Source organism: Brachycentrus maculatus, unplaced genomic scaffold, assembly GCF_059751285.1.
Source record: "Brachycentrus maculatus isolate JH-2025_06_01 unplaced genomic scaffold, ASM5975128v1 h1tg000061l, whole genome shotgun sequence".
NCBI lineage: Eukaryota > Metazoa > Arthropoda > Insecta > Trichoptera > Brachycentridae > Brachycentrus > Brachycentrus maculatus.
Genome location: NW_028280815.1, coordinates 1760001 through 1786768, shown reverse-complemented (window position 1 = coordinate 1786768; position 26768 = coordinate 1760001). Strand labels below are relative to the sequence as shown.

Here is a 26768-nt window from a genome sequence, read left to right as displayed (position 1 = left end):
GTTTTATTGATTTATTTTTTCAAGTTTTCTTGTTAATTTATCACATTTCTCATCTAGACACACAATAAAATATGTCCATAATAGTTATATGTACCATATTTATTGATAAAACAGTAAAAGTTATAATTTTATGAGATAGTTTATTTTTATAACTCAGTTGAATTTGAACACCTTTCACGCTTCAAACACGCGAGCGTTATCATTAGTCGGACTGATTTGACACCACAAACCCCAATCTGTAGTGCGTGCTACCTTTTTTTGCATTTAAAGATTATTTCCATGTTTGTTCTCGTTTTATCAGGTGCAAAATATTAGCGCCTCGTTGTTTGACAAATCACCTCCCCTCTTGGCGGGGCAACTTTCTTACTTTCGGGGATACATTCAATTACATAGTGTCTTTGTATACATGTTTTGAAAAAAAACTGATATGCGGATGGGTTAATGGATGAATGGACATACCGTTAGCTCTGGCAAGAAGTAGCTGTATCCCCATCCTGTCCAGGTCATAGAAGATCATCCTTAGCATAGTGACTCCTCCTGCGTCCACGTAGCAGGTGGCCGTAAGGTCCAAAATCAGGTATCTTGTGGGCTGCAAAACCAAAGTCAAGTCGTTAGAAAAGTTCTGGTATATTTTTTAATTACCGTCATTGGAGAAATGAAATTTTGGGTGAAATCCACTAGTTACGGCACATAAAGAAGCATCACTCTCAATCGTTCCTAACCTCTTCATTTATCTTGACTAGGCGATTCAGTTTAAATTAAATTGTAAGCTTAAATAAAATAAAAAATGAAAATGATATTTTCTGGCGTTTCTCATGTGTGTGATTATAATCCAGGGTTTGGAACTCACATAATAATAAAAGAATTTCTGCTCAATAAAAGCTTCTTTTTGATGTCTCTAGTGAAGCTCTAGTGATTCAAGAACAGTGTTTCAAAATTGGTTCATATATATATATAGAACTTCCAAGAATTTGAATAATGTGGTTGTCAATAATGGGTAGAATTGGTGAATGTTACATGTGTGTAAAGTGATCACTTAAACCAGCCTATGACGGTCGTCAGCCCCGTAAATGCCCAGACTTCCATATTCTTCTTCATGTTTGGTGAGATGTCAAAAAATAGTAATTCAGTTTAGTCCGTTTCCGTAGTGTAGTGGTTAGTGCATTTGGCAACCATGCTCTAAGATTCGTCCTACAACCCAAGGCTTAGATTTCTTGGGGGGTTTAAGTAAATAATGGTGATGTTTCACTTCAATATTTATTTAATATCACCCTGGACCTATTCTGAAGCGCAAGATTTATCATCTTGCATAATAAATGTTCAAGAAAAAAATCAATTAATACAATGCGGTGCCCTATACACCATTGGGTCTGAGTTAAAAGAAGAAAAAAAAATCTATTTAGTCTTCATTAATACTTATTATTATAATTATTCATTCCACATAATTGAAATACAGTAAATAATAAATAGATTTATGCCACATCTATGCAAAACAAAACAAGTTAAAAAAAAATTGTATGTGTGGCGATAACTTCTTCTAACCTTTATCGCGGATAAGAGACCTAATGCGTGCGGACCCAACGGTGCATAGGGCGCTGCATTGTATTGACGCAGTGTCATCTTGATCGTTACTTACATGAAGGTAAGGCAAACACTCCTGCGCTTCAGGAACCAGTCCAGGGTAATATTGAATAAATATTAGAGTGTAAAATCACTAATATTTATTTTCACCCCCCCCCCTCTGGAAATCGAACCCGGGACCTACAGCACGGTAGCTAAACACGCTAACCATTACACAACAGAGGCGGACAAAACGACATCTAAGACATGCTGATAACAATGTAAATAAATAATATTTTATTTATTGTTTCCGCATTAACTTTGTGGTAAGACATGTTACAATAATTAAAGAAAACACTTCGTTTTTTACCACTTGAGTTTTATTATAAACTACATGTTTCAGAAGTTAAACTTCCATCATTCAGGTCTGTATAATAACTAAAATATAAAATATAAAATTTTTCTATAAATAAGGAGAGGGGAAAGTAAGGGGAAGGGGTTAGTCAAGGAACGGAGTTTGAAAACAAAGGAAAAATTGAAAGCAATGGAGAAGAATTTTGAAACAATATATTATTTAATAAATTATTATTAGAATTCAGGTTTTTTTGTATTTCTAAATTTTCAAGATAATTCATAATTTGGCCTTTATATGGAACAAGGTGTAATAATTTTAATTTATGAGAGTGAAATGAGTGATTAGTATCTATTATATGATTTGCAAATTCCGAAAAATAATTACTAACAAGACCGCTATGATGTTCTTTAATTCTAATCTTCAAATTTCTCGCAGTTTGGCCAATATATTTTCTATCGCAATCTCCACACGAAATTTCATAAACACCACTTTTTTGTAATAAATCAATTTTAGATTTTGAGTTATCGAGGATTTTATGTAAATTATTATTTGTATAATATGCAGGTTGGATATGGGAGGGTAAGATTTTTGAAATATTTTTAGTTATTGAACCCGTATATAAAATTTTTCGCCAAGATAAATAATAATAAATAAATAATAGTGAAACAGTGAGAATATCTGGAGTACGATCATGTTTAGCACTCACCTTGAACTCGGAGTGTGAGAACTCAAACGAAGAGTCCTTGGAGTAGTTGGTATCGCTGTCCAGAATGGACTTCCTGGCGTCGGGGAACACGCCCACCTTGCGGTACAGGGTGGAGCGGAACACATTCTTGCTGGCAAAGTTCAGCCCCCCGCAATAGTGGAATATCTTGATGCCCGGGATCTCCAGGGCCTAGAAATAAAAATACTTGTTTTAACTTGGACCACAGTTGAACACTGACCAGGTTTCATGGTAACCGATCATAACCAAATCTCAACACACCTTTCTTTATTTCATGGATATGTGATCCAGCGATAACGCTGGATCACAATATATAAATTATTTGACTACTATAATATAAATTATTTGACTACTTGAACATTTATCATGCATAATTTTGCTGCAAATCTGTCTGAGTGAACGCATTCCGACTGCATTCAGTATACTTCCATACTCATTTTGCCAACTTGAGAGAAGATAAAATCGACTGTTGTCTATTTTTAACTAACTAATCATTACACCGCATCCCCATAGGGAATAGAACGCCACAACACCTGTATTTGCAAACATTCTTCGTCACTTCCACATTCGTGCAACTGCTCTACCCACCAATTATTTCAACTCTTGACCTGATCATTCCAGGTTTTTCTCGGTCTTCCTCCCCTCCTTTTTCCAACTACTTTGGCTTCATAAATTTGTCTTACCACTCTTTCCTCACTCATTCGTTCCACATGTTCAAACCATCTCAACACACCTTTCTTAATTTTGATATTTATCGATTGTCTATTCTTAATTTTGATTAATGTCGATTTGAGTTTTGCAATGGAGAAATAGAAAGGTAAAATGTCGTTACTCACAGCTTTGTATCTCTTGATATCCAAGTAGAGGTCTGTACCGGCCACCTTGCCCAGCAGGCAGGTGTAAGGGCACTGCGCGCGGATGAACAGGGTGCCCACACTCGCGATGATGCCGATTAGCAGACTGCAAAGCCCAAAGAAATATTACGATGCAGTGGGACCTATCGCATTATATATATATATATATATATATATATATATATATATATATATATATATATATATATATATATATATATATATATATATATATATATATATATATATATAAATGTACAACATGTAAAATCATTGAGTTTTGTCACAACAACTTGGTCAATCTCTTACCCAATGTCGATGTTGACGAAAATGGTGACCAAACAGGTGCACAGCCATACCACGGCGTCAATTCTGCTCAGCTTCCAAAATCTGTAAAAAAATAACAACAATTCTTCACTGCACTTTCATCCAAGAGATTCTTTTTCTTTTTACTCTCACTCAATGATGCATAGAACACTGCATCACATAAGCGCAGTATTTCTAATTTTGATTTTGTTAATTCTGCAAAGGCAAGGAAAAAAATCCCAAAGGATTTTAAACTTGGAAGTATAATATTTTGACTTGTTAAAAATGACTAACTGCATTGATGTTTATTTTCTTGCCAAGCAAAAGTGACTTAAATGGCCCTCCTGAACATTTTACGTTTTGTCAATTGGTCACTTTCTCCTCTATGACTATGAAATATTAGAGAGAAAAATCATTTGTATTTATATCGACCCCTCCTGGAAAATTAGGCTTGGGTCCTCAACACAGGAGCCAAACACATCATCCACTATACTACGGAGGCGATCACAAATTTATGGAGGGGTTTTTACCTGACGATATCTTTAGCTTGCATCAACATCCCCTTGAGAGCCACGACGATGATGGCCGCCAGAACTGCGCGGGGAAGGTCTTCGAAGAAGGGCCCAATCCATAGCAGCACACATAGCAGCAGGACGCAGGACACTATACTGGCCACTTGAGTCTTACCTCCAGCCTGATAAAAGGAGACACAAATACAACAAATAAGTTTTTGCAGCAGGATATAAATATAAATTCTTAGACTCATTTCTGCCACTTTCATGTATGATCAGAAACGGACAGTGAATGGGTCCCCGCAAAGTGCTGATTAGAAACACTATACGGCTGTCCAAACTCAAAACACAGTAAGTGACATTTTTTTTGTAGTAGGTGAAAAAAAAATGTCCCTTACTGTGTTTTAAGTTTGGACAGCCGTATAGTGTTATCAACTGTAGGGTAGTGTGACACTGTAGCACAGACTAACTAATTTATATATTGCACTGTAGGTATAGTGAGAAACACTAGTGTTGACACTATAGTGTTGTCTATGGACAGTACCAAAAATAGAGACAAAATGGATCAGAACCGCGAGCATTCATGAAAACATTCGCCTGGCTACATATGCAATTACTATAGTCACAATTGCTTTTCAGCAATATTAACAGTCTATGGTATATTCCATAGAAACTGTTTGAATATAGAAGTAAATTTTGTTGGATTTTTCCTCTTAAATATGCTGACTTCTATGGATTTTATTCAAGTTAAGTAGGAATTTAAAATGTGAGGATTATACCCCGTTCAGATGGAAAAAAGTTTTAGACAAAAACAAAAAAATGCATCTTTACATGGAGGGGATGAACAGTCCACATAGTTATAAATACATATTTGCCAAGATGCACGACTGCCACTGTCCATCTGAATCAGATTTTGTAAAATTATTGTTCATTTCAAATTAAAGGAAAATTAGATTACAATGTTGTTAGGCAGACTTGTTTAATAATTTTGTGAAATAAAAAACAAAAATAGGGATATGTTTGTTAAATGTTGTAATGTTTTTACCTGGAATTGGATGAGAGAACGAGAAAGACTGGCGCAGAATGGAACACAGGAGAAGAACGATCCAACTACGTTACCGACGCCCTAGAAAAGAGAACACAAATTTAAGTTAGATTGGGTATTCAATTACATAGTAGAGTGAAAGAGAAAGAAATACGGTTCAAATTGGTATACTTCGTGAAACTATTTCTCTCACCCAGAACATCACAATATTAATTTATTAATAATCATAAATTGGGTTTCGATTCGTTGATTCATACTAATAATGATAACAATAATACTGGATGGTAGCAATTTTAGAAACGTTTCTGTCGCATACACATATCCATACATCTTTTGAAATGTTAGTCATGGACAGAATGGCAAATATTACACAGTGTATAAAATGATCACTTGAACCACCCAATGAAAGGTCATAAGCTGTGTCAATACCCGGACTTACATATACCCATATTAACACATTTCAGACGGGTGTTTTTTTACGCCTGCGGACCACTGGCGACAGGATTTGATAATTGTATACATATAATTTAGACCTCAACAAAGAAATTGGTACATAATATTCATATAAAAACATCCAATAATTCTTTCTTTTCTGACTTTGAAATGAGGCCAGCGCAGAAGGTAAAAATACACTTCCTGTCCTTAATCATCAATAGACCGAACAGGTAGAAATACCTTTCCCGTCCTAAGTGTGTTAATAACTCATTCTTCTCTGTTGAAATGTGAATAAAATCTTAAATGTAATTTACCATGGCAAGAAGTTCTTGGTTGGGTTCCACCTCGTACTTGGCCTTGGAGGCGAAGATGAGCGCCATGGACATGGTGATGGTGTAGGAGACCATGGTGATTGTGAAGCTGTCTATAGCCACGTCGGAGAGTAGGTCCAAGTTGGGAATGGAAGGCACGGGAAGCCTGAGGAATTTATTTACTTATTAACACATTTCAGAAGGGTATTTTTACGCCTGCGGACTGCTAGCGACGGGATTTAATAATTATGACCTTAACAAAGAGATTGGTAAATAATATCATATAAAAACAAAGGATAATTCCTTCTTTTCCGACTTTGAAATGAGGCCAGCGCAGAAGGTAAAAATACACTTCCTGTCCTTAAGGATCAATGGACGAAACGGGTAGAAATACATTTCGCGTCCGAAGTGTGTTAAAATGACTCAATTGAATTTGTCACCTGGGTCTCTTTATTATACTTGTGATTTAACAATTAAATAAGAAGGTATGATTTTGAGCAGCAAAAATTTAAAGACTTATAAACTTCAATATATAGTTACATTTCCATAAAAGAAACATCTCTCTATAATTTATGATTGAATTTTTGGTAGGAAATTCAATAGTGTCGAATTATAAAAATCCAATTGGTGACATCGCAGGGTACTATCGCTGTTGCAAGCGTGAGTAAAGAGTTAAAGAGTAAATAATGACTCACCCGGTGGGGATTTCTCCAACCAACTTCACTCCATACCGATGATGCAAATCGCCATATTTATTGATAAGAGTTCCCGTTATTACAGCTATCAGCTCTATGGGAATTGGGATCTTACTTCTCTTGCTGACCCAAGGCTGAAAATACAAGCCATCAAATTAGTTCAACCACCCGCCGAGCTCTATACGCCTCCCTTAGGAGCCCAATTTGCCATTTATTGAAGCCCAGTTTGACATTGATTTTAGCCTTATTAAACACATTTGCAGCTCAGTGATATTTTTTTTAGATGTGAATTAAATTCGTTATTTACTTTGCTTATTATGTACAAGGTTTATATATCATTAAGTGGATTTTTGTTTCTTCTAACTCAAAAAAAGTTTTATTTTAATCTGTGGTGGGAACAGGAGGAATAATCTAGTGTGGGCCAATCAGGACTACACCTCAGCATTTGCTCATTGGGAGGAAACCACGTTGCACTCCTCAGGAATAGCCGGACTACAAGTTCTACAAGAAAAGGGTTCGACATTTTGAGTCCTAGCTTGGTCAATGATATTAAATTCAATATATTTCCCAAGTGAAAATAACCCATTCACTAAATGAAATACATTTATAAAAAAAAAGTATATACGTTGGTTTAAAAGAATGTGCTTTACCTTGAGCAACTCATTATTTATGGACATGATGAAGATTCCCACAAAGGATGTAACGAATGCTGCCCAGTTCAGGTTGGGCAGATTTCTGCATACATCAATCACAGTCTGAAATGTAAAAACTAATTATTTAATACCTTTACAAATTAACACATTAAATTGATATACTTTATATGAAGGTTCATGAACAGTATTTATTTATTTATTACATATTAAGTTAAGATTCACGAGTGATTCGTGTTTTAAGTTAATAGTAATGAGTGATTGGTAGTTACCAGAGGAACTTTGAAGTTTCCCTTGTAGCGGAAGATGGAGATGCCGAACAGGTCCTTCAGTTGGGAGACCAGCACGTGGACAGTGGCTCCCGTGATGAAGCCGCTGACCAGAGCCTCGCTGAGCAGCGAAGCCACCACGCCCAGCCGGAACACCCACATTGCTGTCTGTAGATGTCATTTCATCACATTAACATAAAAAATATGAACATTTTTAAAGACAAGTTAAGCAGTAAATGCATAGCTTCATAAAGTCCTTGAACTTTACTTTGAAGATGGCAGGCAAAATTTAGCGAAAAAAGTCAAACCATAATTACCAATGAAACAATAATATTTTTATTTGTGATTTTTATTTTACTGTATTGAGTATACTCGTAGTCACACCGGTTGATGTTTCACCATTCCTGAAAGATCTTTTTTCATTTTTTTATTTATTGATTTGGCGTTTAATTTGTAGAACTCCATTTTAATTTATGTATTAGTTTTATTTTACTAACAAAAACACATAAAAAATCAATATTGTGACAATTGTTTCGCCTTGTTAGAGCATTGTGCATTATCAAACAAATTCATTTGATAATGCCCAACAAGGCGAAATAATGGTCACAATATTAATTTTTATGTGTTTTTGTTAATAAAATTGAACTTAGTACATAGACTCAAAAAATCTGTGTTTGATTTAAAATTAATACATAAAAAAAAAACTTTTTTCCCTCTAAATAACGATTTTTAATATTAGTTTTTATGTAAAATGTTATCATTGTATTTGCTACAATTTGGTATTTCAAAAAAAGTTTATTCATTTCTCATGGTACCATTTTGTTTCTGGAAACTTACTACATATCTGACACTATAATTCTACATTCAGGAGACAATTTTAAGGATATGTATCAGTTTATTCTACGATCATACCTGGTATATTCCAACAAGGAAGCAAACAGCAGTTGCCACCGCCATCGGAGTTATATGTGGACCGTTGAAGTCTACGTGATCTGTAATGCAAACGGAGACATTATTAACCTATGCACTGAGTTGAGGAATGTTTAGTTCGGGAAGAACTGAATCCTACCTGAAGTTTCAAGTAGCGATGAGTTGTGATGCTCGTGTAAAGGATTTCCGCTTGCATCTACCGTGGCGTATGTCTCTACGGCCTGAAAATGTAATGTTCCTCTTAATTTCATTAGAACAAAGATTTAATAATAAAAACTTAATAAATAATTTTTAAAAAAAGGCAAACTTTGTCTGAAAAATTCGTTACGTTCTATTCTGGCATTGCGTTTTTATTAGGGGTATGCACATGAAAGTGCCATTTTTTTTTGTTGTTTCTAAATTTAACAATTTTTCTCAACATGAAAGGGAAAGAATAAATCAAAATAATTGCTGTCGCTAACTACTACTTTTGCCCGTTTTTCTGGGCGAAAGTAGTATTCACTTTTTTCAAAGCACGGTATCCGAGCTGGAAAAAATCCTGGTCTTTTGAGGAAATCCAATGAACTATCCAATTTTGAACTTCTTTATAGGAACCAAAGCGCTATTCCGACAGTGCATGTTACATTGAAGGAAACAAGTGGTAATCTGAAGAGGCTATGTCTGGTGAATACGCTGAGTTGGGTAAGACTTCCCAGCCTAGTGCTTCCAACGTTTCCTGGACTGGCTTAGCCAAGTGCGACCGAGCATTGTCGTGCAGCAAAATCACTTTGTAAATGAACGGAACATACTGTCATGTCTGTTGGCCCATTCACTACGTTTTACCCTCAAAGCTGCAAACGAATGAATTATCATGCATTTGACAGCAGATTTCAATTCAATTCAATTCAATTTATTTATTTATAATTAACATACACATTACAAACTAAAATTTAAAGCAAATACATTAACAAAAAATCGAAAATAAGCAAGAATACTCTTGTTAAAGATGTAGAAGCATCCCACTTCGGTATACCCCTTCAGACACATGGAACCACATATCCAGCGTGATATTGTTCAGCATAGCGGTAGCTCTTGCTACAGGCATAACCATCATATGTATATAAGAGCATTAAGCAATGCGTTGAGAACTTCAAGTGTGTGCACGTACAAAAGATAGTGCCAACTATCAGCAATCGGCCTTTTAATATGCATACACCTATTACATAGTATGGCAACACAATTAAAATGATTTTTTATGATTAACCACCTTAAACTTATGAGCGTACGTGATACGCATATTTTTTCCACACCATTGCGCAAACCTGTGCCAAAAATATTTAATGCGAGAGAGAAAGATGGAACTCGCTAACAAAAAAGTAAATCACTTCCGTCCTAAAAGCACCTATTATGGCAAAAAAAAAATCTGGCATGAATATAACAAACATTGTTTTTATAATTCTGTAGAAATAAATTAGTTTTTTTTCTAAAGAATTAACTCAGAAAATAACACGAGAGTAGGGTGGTTAAAAATAAACAATTATGGTTATTTACCTTTCCCGTCATGAGGCACGCGACGGCAAACGTCCCCATGGAGACGTGTCGCGACGTGCCAAAGAAGAAGTACGCCAGCACGGGGAAGAAGGCCATGTACAGCCCGACCACCGGAGGCACTCCGGACAGCATGGCGTACGCCATTCCTGGAAATTGGAAAATCATATACATTGTCCATCGCTAGAGCACCAAATAAATAGGAGTCGGGTGCTAAAACAGCTCCATTCGGCCACTAAAAATAATAATTTATTGAATGAATGCATTTGGGACGGATGTTTTTTACCCCTGTGGACCACTGGCGATGGGATTTGATAATTGTGTACATATTTTTCATTTATGTGTCTAAGGGGTATTCCGGAGCGGGATTCTTCTACATCTTTAACAAGAGTATTCTTTAAGTATGCTTTAATTTTTAGTTTGTAATGTGTATGTTGATGTGTATGTATAAATGTGTATGCATAAATATTAATGTGTATGTATAAATAAAAAATAGTATTGAATTAAATATAATTTATGCCTTAACAAAGAGATTGGTACATATTATTTATTTAAAAACATTAAATAATTCCTTCTATTCTGACTTTGAAATGAGGCCGGCCCAGAAGGTAAAAATACACTTCCCGTCCTTAAGCATCAATCAACCGAAAGGGTAGAAATACCTTTCCCGTCCATAGTGTGTTAATATACAATTAAGCAAACTGATATAAAAGCATGAATGCATGCGGTGCAGATCCATTTTACCTCTATCTTTTGGTATTGTCTATAGTGTTTTTCATCAGCAATGCATTTTGCAAGGATCCATTCACTGTCAGTTTTCGATCACACATCAAAGTAGCGGAAATTAGTCTAAAAATATGTGCACGCTGTAAATAATAAATGTTCCTTCTTCTTCTTATGACCCTTAGCTGCATCCAACGGTGCATAGGGCACTGCATTGTACAGATGAAGGCAAGGTGTTTAGTTCTGCGCTATATAATATGACCCTAGAATCGAACCTGAGACCTCCAGCATGGTTGCCAATCGCGCTGACCACTACACTATAGAGGCAGACGTTAGAGTGAAAAATCATTAATAGCTATTTTAGCCCCCTGGAGATAGAACCCAGGATTTCCATGGTAGCCAAATGCGCTAACTAAACATTACTAAGTTCTGCAGCATATTAGTAATATAGTCGCCCATTCCTAGTTATTAAATGTAACTAGGAATGGGCGAGTACCATGTCGAGGCGCCTTATCTAACGCCTGATTAGCGCCAAGTGTAATTCTATCGCAAACGGTATCATATCACGCTGTCGGCTCAACTGGAGTGCCAATAGAAATATGTCGGTATTAGATCCTAAAATAACAACTGATAACTCTAACAGATTAATTTAGGTTATCTGAGGTTAACAACTTGTCCCTAATTCTTAATTAAAATACAAAAATAAAGTAAATCTTGTCATTATAATTGTGATAAAGATACAATTTTAAACATGTGGAACGTAAAGTTCTTTCTAATAACCCTTAGCTGGATGCAGCTAAGGGTTATTAGAAAGAACGGTTAAACAAATTTATGAGGCGAATGTAGTTGGAAAAAGAAGCAGAGGAGGACCGAGGAAAACCAGGCACAATCAGGTATGTCAAATACTTGTAAGCGGCCGGGTCAGGAGTAGTAATAATCGTCGGGTGTGTATTTTTTATTTTATTTTATTTTATTTTATTAGAAGGAAAAACAACAGTTTCAATACATGATAAATCAGAATGCAAGAAAAAAATCATGAATACCAATTACAACATTTTGAGTGTGTCCAAATACTAAAAATAATAAAAATAAAATACTTAAATAATAAAAATGAAAATGGTATTTTCTGGCATTTCTCATGTGTGTGATTATAATCCAGGGTTCGGATCTCACATACTAATATAAGAGTTTCTGCTTAGTAAAAAGTTTCTTTACATCCCACCAATAGATGTCTCTAGTGAAGTTCTATTGATTCAAGAACAAGGTTTCTAAATTGGTTCATATATACAGAATTCCAAGAATTTGAGTAGTGTGGTTGTCAATAATGGGTAGAATTGGTGAATGTTACACGTGTGTAAAGTGATCACTTAAACCAGCCTATGACGGTCGTCAGCCCCGTAAATGCCCAGACTTCCATATTCTTCTTCATCTTTGATGAGATGTCAAAAATAATACCAATTACAGTTTTTCACATTTATGCATAGGAAAAGTAAGAGAGAAAAAATCTAAATATATAAGAAGATATATGAGATAAGGATGGGATAAAGAGAAAAGGAGATGACAGTGATAGGAAAAGAAGAAAAGTAGAGGACTGGGAATAGAATTACCCTTTTAGGTTCATAAAATTTCGAATAATTTTGCTTTAAAGTTAGAAAGATATGTATGAGGAGATGCATGAATGTAGAAGAGGCGAAGAATGTTTGCAAAGACAGAGAGAAAGATTCTTCGATGATTCGGAGCGGCGTGATGGTTAGTTAGTACAATTTTAAATTATTAACTTTTTTTTTTTTTAAATGTTAACAATATATATCGAGACGTACCCGTCTCTTCGTCAAAACAACTACTACCACAGCATGCAAACAATACTACCCGTCACTAGCATAGCACTATTCACACAGCGGGATTCTTCTACACTTTTAGCAATACGGCTGTACAAATTTAGTAATTTAGTAGAATCTACTTAGTCCAAAATTGCAAAAAAAACGTACTACAAAAAAATGTCCCTTACTGTGTTTTGAGTTTGGACAGCCGAATAGTTCTTGCATATATTTTATTTTAATGTAATTTAATGTATACAATTTAATTTTTTTTATAGTTTGTAATGTATATATTAATTGAAATACTACTACTACTACTACTATCACGCCGTTTCTCCGCAGGGGTAGGCAGAGAGGATGGAACGCCACACTTTTCTGTCCTGACATACACTCCTCGCCTCCTTCACATCTATACATCTAGTCATACATGCCCTCCGATTACGCAGACTTTTGACACCGCCAGATTTTAGGTTCTGATTGATCTGATTGTGCCAAGTCTTTTTCGGTCGTCCTCGTTCTGTTTTCCCTCTCACATTCGCCGCATATATTCTCTTTTTTAATTGAAATAAATAAATTGAAATTGAAATTGAAAGTCCAAAAGGAAGGCCTTTGTTCAATACTGGACACAAGTAAGTAAGTTACAAAATAGATGTTTAATTTGAAGCAGGTTAGAGTTGTTGGGAAGCCTACCTTGCGGTATGTGCATGATGGCGACTGTGCAGCCGGAGATGAAGTCCCCGAGGAGGTCCTTCTTGATGGAGTAGGTGGGCAGCCAGCTCAGGATGGGCAGGAAGTTCTTCACGCAGGCACCGAGCCCGCACACTCTCACAGCCACGCCCCATTGTTGTGGTACTAAAACCAAACAATATATTTAACACTGTCTTGACTGCCTTGAATGTCATTTAACTGGTTCGCTGCCACGACTGCATTAATGCGCTCTCCAATTCCGTACTCGCCAGGCCGGCCATACAAAATGAACGCGTATACGCGCTCTCGTTTGAGCTTGTCGCAAGCCAATATCAAATCCAATTGCAATATTTTTAAATAAGAATATATAGAGACATCTATTAGGAAGATAAAGAAATACTAAAATATTACAATTTACCGATACTATCAAAATTATAGTCATCTTTTCAAAAGCTTTCACACAAAACTTTTTGTTGAAAAAATCACAGCTTGCCGGGTACATCTATATTAATACCTTTCGGCATTGAAATCATATTTAACTCCAATTAAAGTATGTAATTATATTTTCTGTTCATGTAAGCCAGCATTGATTTTTTGTTCTCTTCCCATGCGCCATCTATCCATATTAGCACTGATATACTAGGAATTTCATCGTAGCTGCAGGAATATGGAAGGAAACACAGTACGAGATAACTCGTAGTCGGCGTCCTAGTAAAGAACGCAATCTACGAGTTACCTCATAGTTGGCAGTCAACGTGTTAAACGAGACTTCTAACCAAAGAACGTACAATTTGCATACGTCAACAGACATCATAACAAATTAATTTAGAATCGATATAGTGCTCCTCCGTATGGTGACACCGTTCACTGTTCTTGGAACGGGAAAGCTCATACACAATTGTGTAAATTATATGTGTATAAAACTGTATGTGTACGTGAATATGTGGATACCTAAATAAATAAATTGTTTAAAAAATAATTATAGAATAGCACTTACAGGTTTTTGATGCTCTCTTCTGATAATCAGCTTTCTTGTCCAAATCTTCTTGTACATAGACCGGACGCACTATGTTAAATGTGTCGGAGTTCCTGTAACAAAACGAAACACTTCTGTTAGTATTATAATCTTCGATCCGAGATTTTCTCCTGAATATGGGCCATTTTTTTTAATCCGGGCTATTTTTATTAATAAGAGTTAACTTTTGTGAATCAAATAATTTCCCCAATATCGGCTATTTTCCTCAATCTGGGCCTCAAACAGTTTATTTCCTCAATCTGGGCTATTCTTCTTAATCTGAGCTATCTTTCTCAATCCGGGCTATTTTCCTCAATCAAGCCTATTTTTCTTAATCTGGGCTGTATTCCTCTATTTGGGATATTTAAAAAAAATCAAGATCAGTAAAACATCCCAAGAGCTACAAGCGGAGGCACAAACGGATCCTTTGGATCTAGAAAAAGAAGAAGAAGAAAAAGTAAAACATTATAGTAGAAGTAAAAGCCCTACGCACCATTGGGTGCGGTTGTGGGTTAGAGAAAAAATATACTGGTTATAACAAAATTTATAATGAAAATCTAATGGTAGCAAAAAAATTCAATTACCTCAAATGTTACCTGGTTTTAAAGAAAATTAAGCTGCGGACTATCAAATATCCCGCCTTAAATTAGCAAAAAATTGTATAATAAAACAAAACCTTGGTAAATAAGTGCCAAAAGTACAGCTAAAATGAATAAATAAAATGTGTCGGGTTGTGGTCCCGTGGTTAGTGTCGCGGACTCTTGAGTCTGAGTGTCTCGGTTCGAACCCACTCTACCACAATTCGATACCTATAATGAGCTGCTTAGGCTCACAGAGATAGTATAAAATTGAAGTATTTTCGTAAACAATAAAAACACAAATACTTCTCTTTTAATTTTAAATAAAAAATTATAAAACCCAGATATGAGTAGGTTGATCCACTGTCGGCACCTTGACCCTATGGCACGACAGGCTGATCGACTGTCCAAATTTAAAACACAGTAAGGGACATTTTTTTGTAGTACGTTTTTTTTTGCATTTTTGGACTAAGTAGAGTCTACTTAGTCCATAAATGCAAAAAAAACGTACTAGAAAAAATGTCCCTTACTGTGTTTTAAATTTGGACAGCCGTGATGCGTTTGAAAGAATTTCGTTTTGTTAAAAATAGTTTGCTGTTTCGAGAATCGGCCCAATAATCCTGGATAAGAGCTTTAAAATCTACAAACCAATTGCCAAAAACAATTTCTCCGTCAACAAGCGCCGCGAATTTTTAAGCCGTGTTATTTTTTTACGTAATGTTGATGTTTAGTTAAGGAAAATACAAGCACGAAGCCAGCTTGAGGAATTATCTGAACGCGAGCGCAAATATTGAACGGAATCCGCCGGGTGATCACTTATCGGTGTTGGTTTTGCAAAATTGTAAGCGCGTGTTGGCGGAACGTGTGTACTCGCTGTTTGCCGAACAAACCCCACGCGGGAAGATCAATAATTACTCGGCAAATATTTATCGGGTACGCGAATGGGTTAATAGGTAGGTACCTGACCATACATACTTGTTGATCGGAAAATTCCGAGCGAATATAGTTTCATTCAATGTTTCAATGTTTTCCAGTCTCCGCGGTGTTGTGGATGGCGCGTTTCGCTGTCATACCGGATATCCCGGGTTCCATTCCCAATTACTTTCCTCTTCTCCGTCTTGTTTCTCATTTCTGAGGGTTGTGGTTATATATTCGGTCGTCAGCCCCGTAAATGCCCAAACTTCCATATTCTTCTTCATCTTTGATGAGATGTCAAAAAATAATATGAAAATAACTTCTGTAATTGGAGACAATCCGGATTTCGTGAACAAGTATTTGGACACACTCAAAATGTTGTAAATAGTAGTATTTACAATGTAAAACTTATATTAAAATTGAGTTTTTACATCTGATTAAATAATAATAATAATGATGCGAGGTTGTAAACAAAACAATGTTGGTGTTTTTTTTTAATTAATTATTAAAAAATGACGTTTTTGTTACTGTTTTTATTAGTTGCAGTTTGATTTGAGCATACAGTACGGTCTCCGCGTGTTACTGACTTGACATTGGGCCGGCGAGGGCCGAGGTCAGGTGACACGAGCGCCGAGAGCCAACACGACCAACTTCCTTCCGATCTCAACACGCTGCATCAGTGGTCGGCAAACTTTTAGATAACATTTTATTGACAGCCAAATATACCTTATGTTTTCTCATTTATTTCTTTTAAATATGCTTCTTGTGCCTATTTATTATACCTGTTTATTGTTTTTATATTTCGCCATGTATTAGTATTACTTTTGGTTATTTAAAAAAAATACTTTTTTGTTACTTTATTATTTGTGTTCCAGTCTTGTTAACCTTAATCCCATGTACCAAAATGAGAAATAGAAATTACTCATCGGGAATATTATATGATTTATGTATGTAATATGTTTTGCAATAAATAAATACGTTTGCAGTTCTAGCACACTCTAAAAAAAAAGACTAAGCTCTTTTGCTTGGAGAGGGATTTACACACGTTATTTATTGTTTATACTTATGAATGATTTAATAGTTTTTTTTATTAACACGCCTAAAAGCAAATGATTTATTATTTTAGAATTTCAATATATTCTACTTTTTATATGTGTGGAAAGGGTATTGAAAAATTTTGTTCCCAAATATTTGAAGTTCTGTTGGAATTGTTTGGTATCGCATTTTGCTATTGTGAAATCGTTTAAACAAATCATTTTCATAATTGTTTTAATAGCAATAATAACATAAATGTGGAATTGTTTAATTGCCTCTATTATTATTAATGTAACTATTTTTGAAAATCATTTAAAGAAAATTAAACACTTTAATATACCACTTATTATGTGTTTTATTTATATATACGACTAGACTTCGAAAACTTACAGATGTTTTCATCTTCTGGTAAAAATGAAAAATTTGGTTTTAATTTTTACCAGAAGATGAAAACATCTGTAAGTTTTCGAAACTATTCGTATATATAAATAAAACTCATTAAGTGGTATATTCAACTGTTTATTTTTTTTTTTTAATAATCAACATGTCATTCCACAAAGTTAATGCCGAATCAATAAATAATATTTTTGTTAATATGATGTAATGATTATTATTGTTAATGTAACTATTTTTGTATTATATTTGTTTAATGTAAAGCTGTACAATGCCCGAACAAATAATTTAATTTTGCAAAAGGTTAAAAGCCATATGCGGTTCAGGAGCCACACTTTGCCGACCTATGCGTTAGATTAAAATGTATATCTATCTGCCTTGATATATTTATAGCACCGCTAATAACGTTAAGCAACGATACAAACACACTAAGTCACTTATAATATAAACACAAATAACTTATGTATGTATAACACTTTAGGTGTTATCCCAAATCCTTATTCGCAATTCTGGGTTTCTCGACTTTGGGAGTTATCTTTATATTTTTACATTTCAACATAGATCAAGAAAAATGTAGAAGTCTGGATATTTACAGGGCTTACGATCGTCATAGGCTGGTTCAAGTGATCACTCATCTAACATTCTACTGGCAACTACAATATGTACTATTTTTTTATATATACGAGTTTCATAAAAAGCTTCATAATTTTTTAAAAGTGTATGAAATAATTCGAGAAGGATATTGCATACATATGAAATAAGGGCCTCTGCTAAATAAAAAGCTTAGTAAACTCAACCATAGATACTGTCGAGAACTCACATTTGAAAGAACGAGTTAATTATAGAACATATCGCTCACTCCTTTTAACAACGTCATATATCAAAAACTTGATTTTTCAGGAGATCGTTTTTAAAGTTTAAAAAAATAAAATACAATGTATTAAAAATAAATATCAAGCCACCTATTGAACTGAACTGTGCAGCAGATCTTTTAAGGTAAAACAAGAAATTTTTTTTCTCCATTTGAAAAATATTTAGTTTATTTAAAAAAATTCATAAAACAATACATTTTCTTCAAAATGCAAAAACAACACTTTCTGCCCTGTAGCGAGTAAATATTAAGTCAAAAATATGCCGCTTTTGCTGGGATATAGTACATTTTCTGGGCATTCCGAAAACATACGTTATTTAAACATAAGTTATTTAGAAAAAAAACATATATCCAACAAAATTATTATTTTAAAAATTTCAAGTCCCAAATATAGAAACCATTTATAAAAAAACCGCAATTTTTCAAATACTAAAGGGTGACAATTATTTAAATTTAAAAAAAAATTATCATCGAGATTCTCAAACGATTTTTCTACTACAAAATGCTACACCAAGCAATTTCAGCAAAACTTAAAATATTTGGCAATCAAACATTTCAATAAACTCCCTAAAGAAATGAAAAAAATAGATGATATTAAAATACTTAAGAAAAAAATTAAAGCTCATTACATTTAAATCTTGAAAAAATATACAAAAAAGACTATTATATCTTTTATTATATAAAATGAAACCACGAGTGTAAGTCCCTCTCCAAGTACAAGAGCACAGTCTCTTTTATGACGAGGCACCGCGAATCGAAATATTAAACTTCTCCATATGTACCTATAAATGAATCAAATGTATTATGTTATAAATAAAAATGTAAATATATTATCTACATTAAATACACAACTGAAAACTGACGATTTTTGATACATGACGTTGTTGAAAGGAGTAAGCGATATGTATTATACAGGTTCCATAATTTTGATTTGTTCACAAATTCTGCACCTGCCCCACTTCGGAGTTATTTACATCAACACTATTTCGATTGATATCTCAACGTAGATAAAGAAGAATATGGATGGAAAACTTTTATATGGAACCGAAACATGGACTATCGGGCAGGTAGAAAACGTATTTTGTAAGAAGAATAAGACAATAAAGGTTACCATGTGACAAATCGTGATTGATAAAAGAAACTGAATCCATTGTATTGTTTCTAAGGATCAACCTTCTTCATTTATTATTTACTATACACACGCACTATCATTTTTAAGATATATAAACTGAGTATGCTATAAATCCTTGCACATAATAATAATATAATAATAAATCCCTTACCGCATCTCCTTCGATTACACATGAAGGAAAGGTGATCAGCCCTCCACTTCAGGTACCAGTCCAGTGTAATATTGAATAAATATTAGAGTGAAAAAATCACTAATATTTATTAAACCCCCCTGGGAATCGAGCCCGGGACCTCCAGAACGGTAGGCGAGCATGCTTACCATTACACTACGGAGGCGGACAAAAATATTGGACATAATAGGCAAGGATAATTTTCCTAGGCAACCAATAAATATTATTTTTGTCATCTCATCAAAAGATGAAGAAGAATATGGAAGTCTGGGCATTTACGGGGTTGACGACCGTCATAGGCTGGTTTAAGTGATCACTTTACACACGTGTAACATTCACCAATTCTACCCATTATTGACAACCACACTACTCAAATTTTTGGAAGTTATATATATATATATAAGAACCAATTTAGGAACATTTTTCTTGAATTACTAGAACTTCACTAGAGACGTCTATTGGTGAGATGAAAAGAAGCTTTTAATTTATTATTAGATTAAAACCAATATTTTTAGCTTTTCCACTTTTTTATTTGACCAGCGACCGGGTTTCGTCGTTACCGACATCATCAGACCAGTCTGATGATGTCGGTAACGACGAAACCCGGTCGCTGGTCAAATAAAAAAGTGGAAAAGCTAAAAATATTGGTTTTAATCTAATAATAAATTAAAAATGCAATTCCATCACGAAGTGTCAGTGGATAATATAAATCTATTAAGAAGCTTTTAATTAAGCAGAAACTCTTATATGTAGTAGTATGTGAGATCCGAATCCTGGATTATAATCACACACACGAGAAACGACAGAAAATATCATTTTCATTTTTATTATTTTAGCTTATAATTTGATCAGTTAATTTATTTACAACTATTAATTTATTAATTGTTGTAAACTAATAAATATTAGAAGAGAAAGATCTGTTTCTGAAGTTCGCTAATGTCGGAAGAAATTAAAATAATTCATATAATACATGATGATAGTTATTGTAATATCTAGCCTTCACGTCAACTGGTAATATATCAAATAAATATCACATATACGTAGATATTTGATTTATTAATGATCGAAATCTGATTTATCGGATATTTGATTGTCTTTTCCGGAATTTCCAGCGATTTTATTTGGCTCATTATCTGCATTTTTATCGACGAATAACTATTGATATTGAATGGAGAAAATCAATAAATAATTGATGATTTCATTGCCGATTGAAAGTGCTTGACTGTCGGCAACGTAGATTTTACATTAGATTCGTCCAACTTGCAGAGCTGTACGCGGTCTAGCAGCGCAATCACAGACGGATGGGATTCTATATGTGGTTAAGTCGTAAAATAAGCGCGTTTTCTTAACCACGGGATTCCATACTGAAATTTGCACTCGGGTTGAGACGGAGTGGCTACACCGGGATAGTCTATCAGTACCGACCTTTTAGTGGGTCCAAAAAATTTAAAAAAAGAAGACTCTAAGTCAAATACGGAGCAATAAATTCATGCTTTAAGAAGATTTTGGTCAAATATTTGTGCCTGGAATTTTTCTTTTATAATTTAAATTCCACTTTTTCTTAAATCGATTGTGACACGTGTTTCGATGCACTCCGCATCATTTTCAAACACAATACCATTTGAAAATGATGCGGAATGCATCGAAACACGTGTCACACTGGATTTGAAGAGATATGACCGAGTGAAATTTAAATTAAAAATCGATATTGGTTTTGTACTGACTGCATTTTATTTAATAAAGCAACTTTTCAGTATGTAGTTTTTTCCACTTTGATTTTCTTCGACCAGTGACTTGCAGTATTTTGCTGTGTAGTAGTTTTGGTCAATTTAAAAAAATATATTTTTCGTAACTTTCTTATTTGTGTTTCAGCCTTGTTAACATTAATCCCTTGTCCCAAAATGAGAAATAGAAATTACTCATCGGGAATATTATATTTAAGTATATGACTTATGTATGTTATATGTTTTTTAAATAAATAAATAAATACTTCATGACTACTAGTTTCGGAATAAACATTCCATCATTAGGTCAAACGTAGACTAGTGTCTATGTTTGTCCTGATGATGGTTATTCCAAAAAAGGTAGTCTTGAAGTAGTGTTTTTAAGAGGTAAGAATGATAAGGAGAATGTTAACATGATAAATATCTGCTTAGACACCAAAAAATAAATAAACTTCTTTACGTTACGTTATATTATCTATTTTAAATTATTTTTTTATATTTAGCACGAAGAAAGTTCAAAATGAAATAAATATGTTGCTAACTTACCATTCTGGATTTAATTTTTCTTTTTCTTGTGAAGACATTCCTCGGTAATGTGTTCCCTCTGACGATCTGCTTTCTTTTCATAAATTGTCTTAAAACGTTCACATTAGACGTCTTCACTTGTCGACTCCACTCTTATAAAGGACGAGATAAAGAAAATGTCTTTTATTTAAAGCCCCGATATTTATCCCGATAATCTCTAGGCATTATTTATAAATTCAACATCTTCGGTAACCATTATTTTTCAAGTTTACACAGGCTTATTACATATTTTTTCGCTTCAAACATTTGCACTGGCCAAACACTGTTTCCGCTTATAAAATCATTGTGTTCATTGTTGCGAACAATGCAAACACCCCGCGCGTGGAAATGTTCGCTGAATTAATATTCGAGAAAAATACGAAATGTCAAACGGTTAAACGTCAAAAATCTGCAAATTTCAAATCAAAATTCGAATTTCTAAATTGCCAGATGACAAAATAAATCACAACAAGTAGGTACACATAATTTGGGTAAGTTTTATAACGTTCGATATATTTTTTAAAAAGATTTTATAATCTGTATTTAAAATCAAAGTTCGAATTGATGTATTCCCAGATGAAAAATAAATCACAACAAGTAGGTACACTTTATTTTATTAAAATTAAACACTTGAATATACCACTTTAATGAGTTTTATTTTTATTTACGACTAGTTTCGAAAACGACAGATGTTTTAATTTGAGCCAGAAGATGAAAACATCTGTCGTTTTCGAAACTAGTCGTAAATAAAAATAAAACTCATTAAAGTGGTATATTCAAGTGTTTAATTTTAATAAAATAATCATGTCATTCCACAAAGTTAATGCCGAATCAATAAATAATATAGGTACACTTTATTTAGGTAATTTTGAAAACGTTCGATATAAATTTTTAAAAGATTTTAAAATCGGCAAATTTCAAATCAAAATTCGAATTATTGAATTGCCAGATGACAGAATAAATTATTACAAGTGGGTACATTTCATTTGGGTAATTTTGAAAACGTTCAATATATTTTTAAATGATTTTTTAACTAAGCGCCGGATCACTTTCACTCTTATCACTTCGTTATTATTAACCACGATCGAGTTAACACTACATTGATCCGATGCGGTTCCCTATGCACCATTTGGATACAGATAGGTGCCAAAATATTTCACGATTGCCTTTAAGATATTTTGCATAATTGGAACGATAAAAAATAGCAATATACATATTTTGTTCGAAAAAAACTTTTATGTACATCACACATAGCAATCATGCAGAAATGAAAATATTATATTATTTATTGTTTCGGCATTCAATTTGTGGTAAGACAAAAATAAATTATAAATAAAACACTTGTTTTTTATCACTTGAGGAGTATTGTACTGTTTCGACTAGTTTCGGAAGCTTCGGATGCTTCCATTTAAGTTCATATTCAACCCCGTAGATGGAAGCATCTATGTATAGCTTTCGAAACTAGTAACAATACAAGTAGTAAAAACAAATGATGTATTTATAATTTAAGTACAAGTATATGAGCTCAAAGAAAAACCTTTTTATGTCTCAGGTTACGACTATTTCCACTTTATAATTATTTTAAATAAACACTAATGACTGGTGGTGATAAAGCAAAGCGCACTCGTATTGGTTGTTCGATGGAGGATAAAATGTAAATAATACGTCAGAGCTATTATTTTAATCTTATATGTGTAATTTTTAACTGATCTAAGGTCGGATAAATATTAAACGATCGTACTATTTCAGATAAAATACAGTGAATTGTAAATCAGTACGAACTGATAGCGAATATGATGATTACATATCGCTCACTCCTTTCAAGAACGTCATAAATCAAAAATCGTCAATTTTCAGTTGTGCATGTTTTCGGAATGCCCAGAAAATGTACTTTATCCCAGCAAAAGAGGCATATTTTTAACTTTATATTTACCCGCTACAGGGCAAAAATGAAAATGTATTGTTTAATTCTTTTTTTAAAATATATTAAATATTTTTCAAATAGAGAAAAAACCTTCAGGTTTTGCCTAAAAAGATCTGTTGCACAGTAAAAAGTTCAATAAGAGGCTTGATATTTATTTTTAATACATTATGTTATATTTTAAAACATTAAAAACGTTCTCCAGAAAAATCAAGTTTTTTGATTTATGACGTTCTTGAAAGGAGTGAGCGATATATGTACATACGCGCATATTACGTCGATTGTCTTACATCGAAAGAATAGTGTGCCTTTGTGACCGTCAAAATAAGACACTTATTATTTTTTCTCATCAAAGATGAAGAAGAATATGGAAGTCCGGGCATTTACGGGGCTGACGACCGTCATAGGCTGGTTTAAGTGATCACTTGACACATGTGTAACATTCACCAATTTTTAAACATTTTTCTTGAATCACTAGAACTTAACTAGAGACATCTATTGGTGAGATAAAAAGAAGCTTTTTATTGAGCAGTAACTCTTATATTAGTACGTGAGGTCCAAATCCTGGATTATCATCACACACACGAGAAACGCCAGAAAATATCATTTTCATTATTATTAAGTAAGCTTATAATTTGACCAGATAATTTATTTACTCCTATAATTGGAGATATTCCAGATTTGTGAACAAGTATTTGGACACACTCAAAAGGTTGTACATAAAATCTACCACTTTTGATTTAATTTTTACTTGGTAATTACCACTATTGTGACTATCGTGTTTCGATGCATTCCGCATCGTTTTCTGTCTCTGTTCCCACTAATATATGTAAGGATGAAAGCAGACTGAATGCAGTCGAAATGCGATCCCTCAGACGAATGTGTGGCAAAACGATGTTTGATAGATGTTCGAATGATGAAATAAGGAAAAAATGTAAGGCTGAGATAAGCATTATCGATAAAATTAAGAAAGGTGTGTTGAGATGGTTTGGACATGTGGAGCGTATGAGTGAAGAAAGAACGGTTAAACAAATTTATGGAGCGAATGTAGTTGGAAAAAGAAGCAGAGGACGACCGAGGAAAACTTGGCACAATCAGGTATGTCAAATACTTGAAAGCGGCCGGGTCAGGAGTCGTAATAATCGTCGGGTATGTATGAGGAGATGCATGAATGTAGAAGAGGCAAAGAATGTTTGCAAAGACAGAGTGGTGTGGCGTTCGATTCTCTCTGCCTACCCCTGCGGGGAAGCGGCGTGATGGTTAGTTAGTTAGTTAGTTATATTTTTTATATACATATATAAAAGAATATGTATTTTTTAAATAAATAAAAATAAGAAACAGTTCCTCCCCTTCTTCCTTCCTTCAACCAACGTCCCAATGACACAAATCTAAAATCTAGACTTAGCTTCACATACGGTGTTTGAAAATTATGCGGAATGCATCGAAACACGTGTCACGATAGATTTAAAAGAAAGTGGTATTTTCCAAGTAAAACTTAAATTAATGGATAGATATTACCGCAAAGTGACGAACCAATTTATCAATCAAACGGTGTTTGAAAATTATGCGGAATGCATCGAAACACGAGTCACAATAGATATGAGGAAATTTAATTTAAGTTAAACTTAAATGAAAAACGGATAGATTTTACCACAAAGTGTCTGCCGAATCAATTAATGAAATTAAAATATCTTCTAGCTCTTTTCCGTATCCCATGGTGCATAGAACACTGCATCGTATGGGGTGTACACCACTGTTCACTAACATACGGCGGGAAAAGACTCATCCGGCCCTCTGATAATTCCCGACCAAAATAACAACAAAAAAAATAATTAGAAAAATAGATTGTTTTACTTACTTATATATATTTTATAATTATCAAAGTATTGTTTTATTACAAATAAAAAAAAAACAAAATACATTATCTTTAAAAAAATCGGACGTGAAATGACGTGCGGTTCTCTCCGCACTACCGGACGCTTAATGAATTTGTTTTATTGAGAGTAAGGCCTTAGTGTCACACTCAGTACGTATCGTCGTGCACCGCAAATTAAGTTGTTATTGTTAATTGTTATGGTTTGCTTAATTGACCGGTCCGATTAAAGAGATCATAAATTACATTGTAAAAATCAACATAACATACACCGCTCACTCCTTTCAACAACATCATAAATTAAAAATCGTCAATTTTCAGTTGTGCATGTTTTCGGAATGCCCAGCAAATGTACTATATCCCAGCAAAAGCGGCATGTTTTTAACTTAATATTTACCCGCTACAGGGTACAAAAGTGTAGTTTTTACATTTTGAAGAAAAGGTATTGTTTAATTATTTTTTTAAATATACAAAATATTTTTCAAATGGAGAAAAAAACCTTGAGGTTTTACCTAAAAAGATCTGTTGCATAGTAAAAAGTTTAGTAAGTGGCTTGATATTTATTTTTAAACTTTAAAAACGTTCTCCTGAAAAATCAAGTTTTTTGATTTATGACGTTCTTGAAAGGAGTGAGCGACGTATAAAATATAAAATTTTAAAGTGTGTCGTTGAGTTCTTGAATGGAGATCATGGAAAAAATACAACGAAAAAATACAAAAAAGATCTACAAGGGTTACGTATATAAGTACATAAGTATATATATTTTATAATTTTTTTGACATCTCAACATATCTCAAAAAGAAAAGTCTGGGCATTTACGTGGTTTACGACCATTATAGGCTTGTTTAAGTGATCACTTTACACGCGTGTAACATTCACCAATTGTACTCATGATTTTATTTGATGTTTCGGCATTTACTTTGTGGTAAGACACGTTGAAATTGAAGATAAGCTTCCATCTTCAGGTCTAAATGTGAACGTTTACATTTAGACCTGAAGATGGAAGCTTAGCTCCCGAAACTAGTTGTCATAAATAAACTGAAATGGTTAAAAAAAACAAGTGTTTTCTTTAATAATACCCATGATTGACAACCACACTACTCAAATTCTTGGAACTTCAATATATATTGATCAAATTCGAAACATAGTGCATGAATCACTAGAATTTCACAAGAGAG

General features: G+C 33.8%; 1 protein-coding gene across 5 annotated transcripts in view; it reads right to left on the bottom strand.

The window, feature by feature from the left end:
- The window catches only part of Prestin (solute carrier family 26 member prestin), an 82845-nt gene that overhangs the window by 8074 nt on the left and 48003 nt on the right, over positions 1 to 26768 (bottom strand). For 4 of the 5 annotated variants that reach the window (XM_088256403.1, XM_088256402.1, XM_088256404.1 and 1 more), the window contains exons 2-17: positions 21779 to 22205; positions 14398 to 14489; positions 13404 to 13565; positions 10177 to 10322; positions 8786 to 8867; positions 8629 to 8708; positions 7720 to 7884; positions 7448 to 7552; positions 6798 to 6931; positions 6106 to 6268; positions 5357 to 5437; positions 4330 to 4493; positions 3803 to 3883; positions 3476 to 3599; positions 2622 to 2810; positions 460 to 589 (exon numbers count right to left, since the gene is read on the bottom strand). In XM_088256403.1, coding sequence (XP_088112529.1) covers positions 460 to 589; positions 2622 to 2810; positions 3476 to 3599; positions 3803 to 3883; positions 4330 to 4493; positions 5357 to 5437; positions 6106 to 6268; positions 6798 to 6931; positions 7448 to 7552; positions 7720 to 7884; positions 8629 to 8708; positions 8786 to 8867; positions 10177 to 10322; positions 13404 to 13565; positions 14398 to 14489; positions 21779 to 21816 — 1936 coding nt within the window. In that variant the 5' untranslated portion in view covers positions 21817 to 22205. The remainder of the gene's footprint in view (positions 1 to 459; positions 590 to 2621; positions 2811 to 3475; positions 3600 to 3802; positions 3884 to 4329; positions 4494 to 5356; positions 5438 to 6105; positions 6269 to 6797; positions 6932 to 7447; positions 7553 to 7719; positions 7885 to 8628; positions 8709 to 8785; positions 8868 to 10176; positions 10323 to 13403; positions 13566 to 14397; positions 14490 to 21778; positions 22206 to 26768) is intronic. The other variant, XM_088256400.1, reaches the window with a different exon arrangement.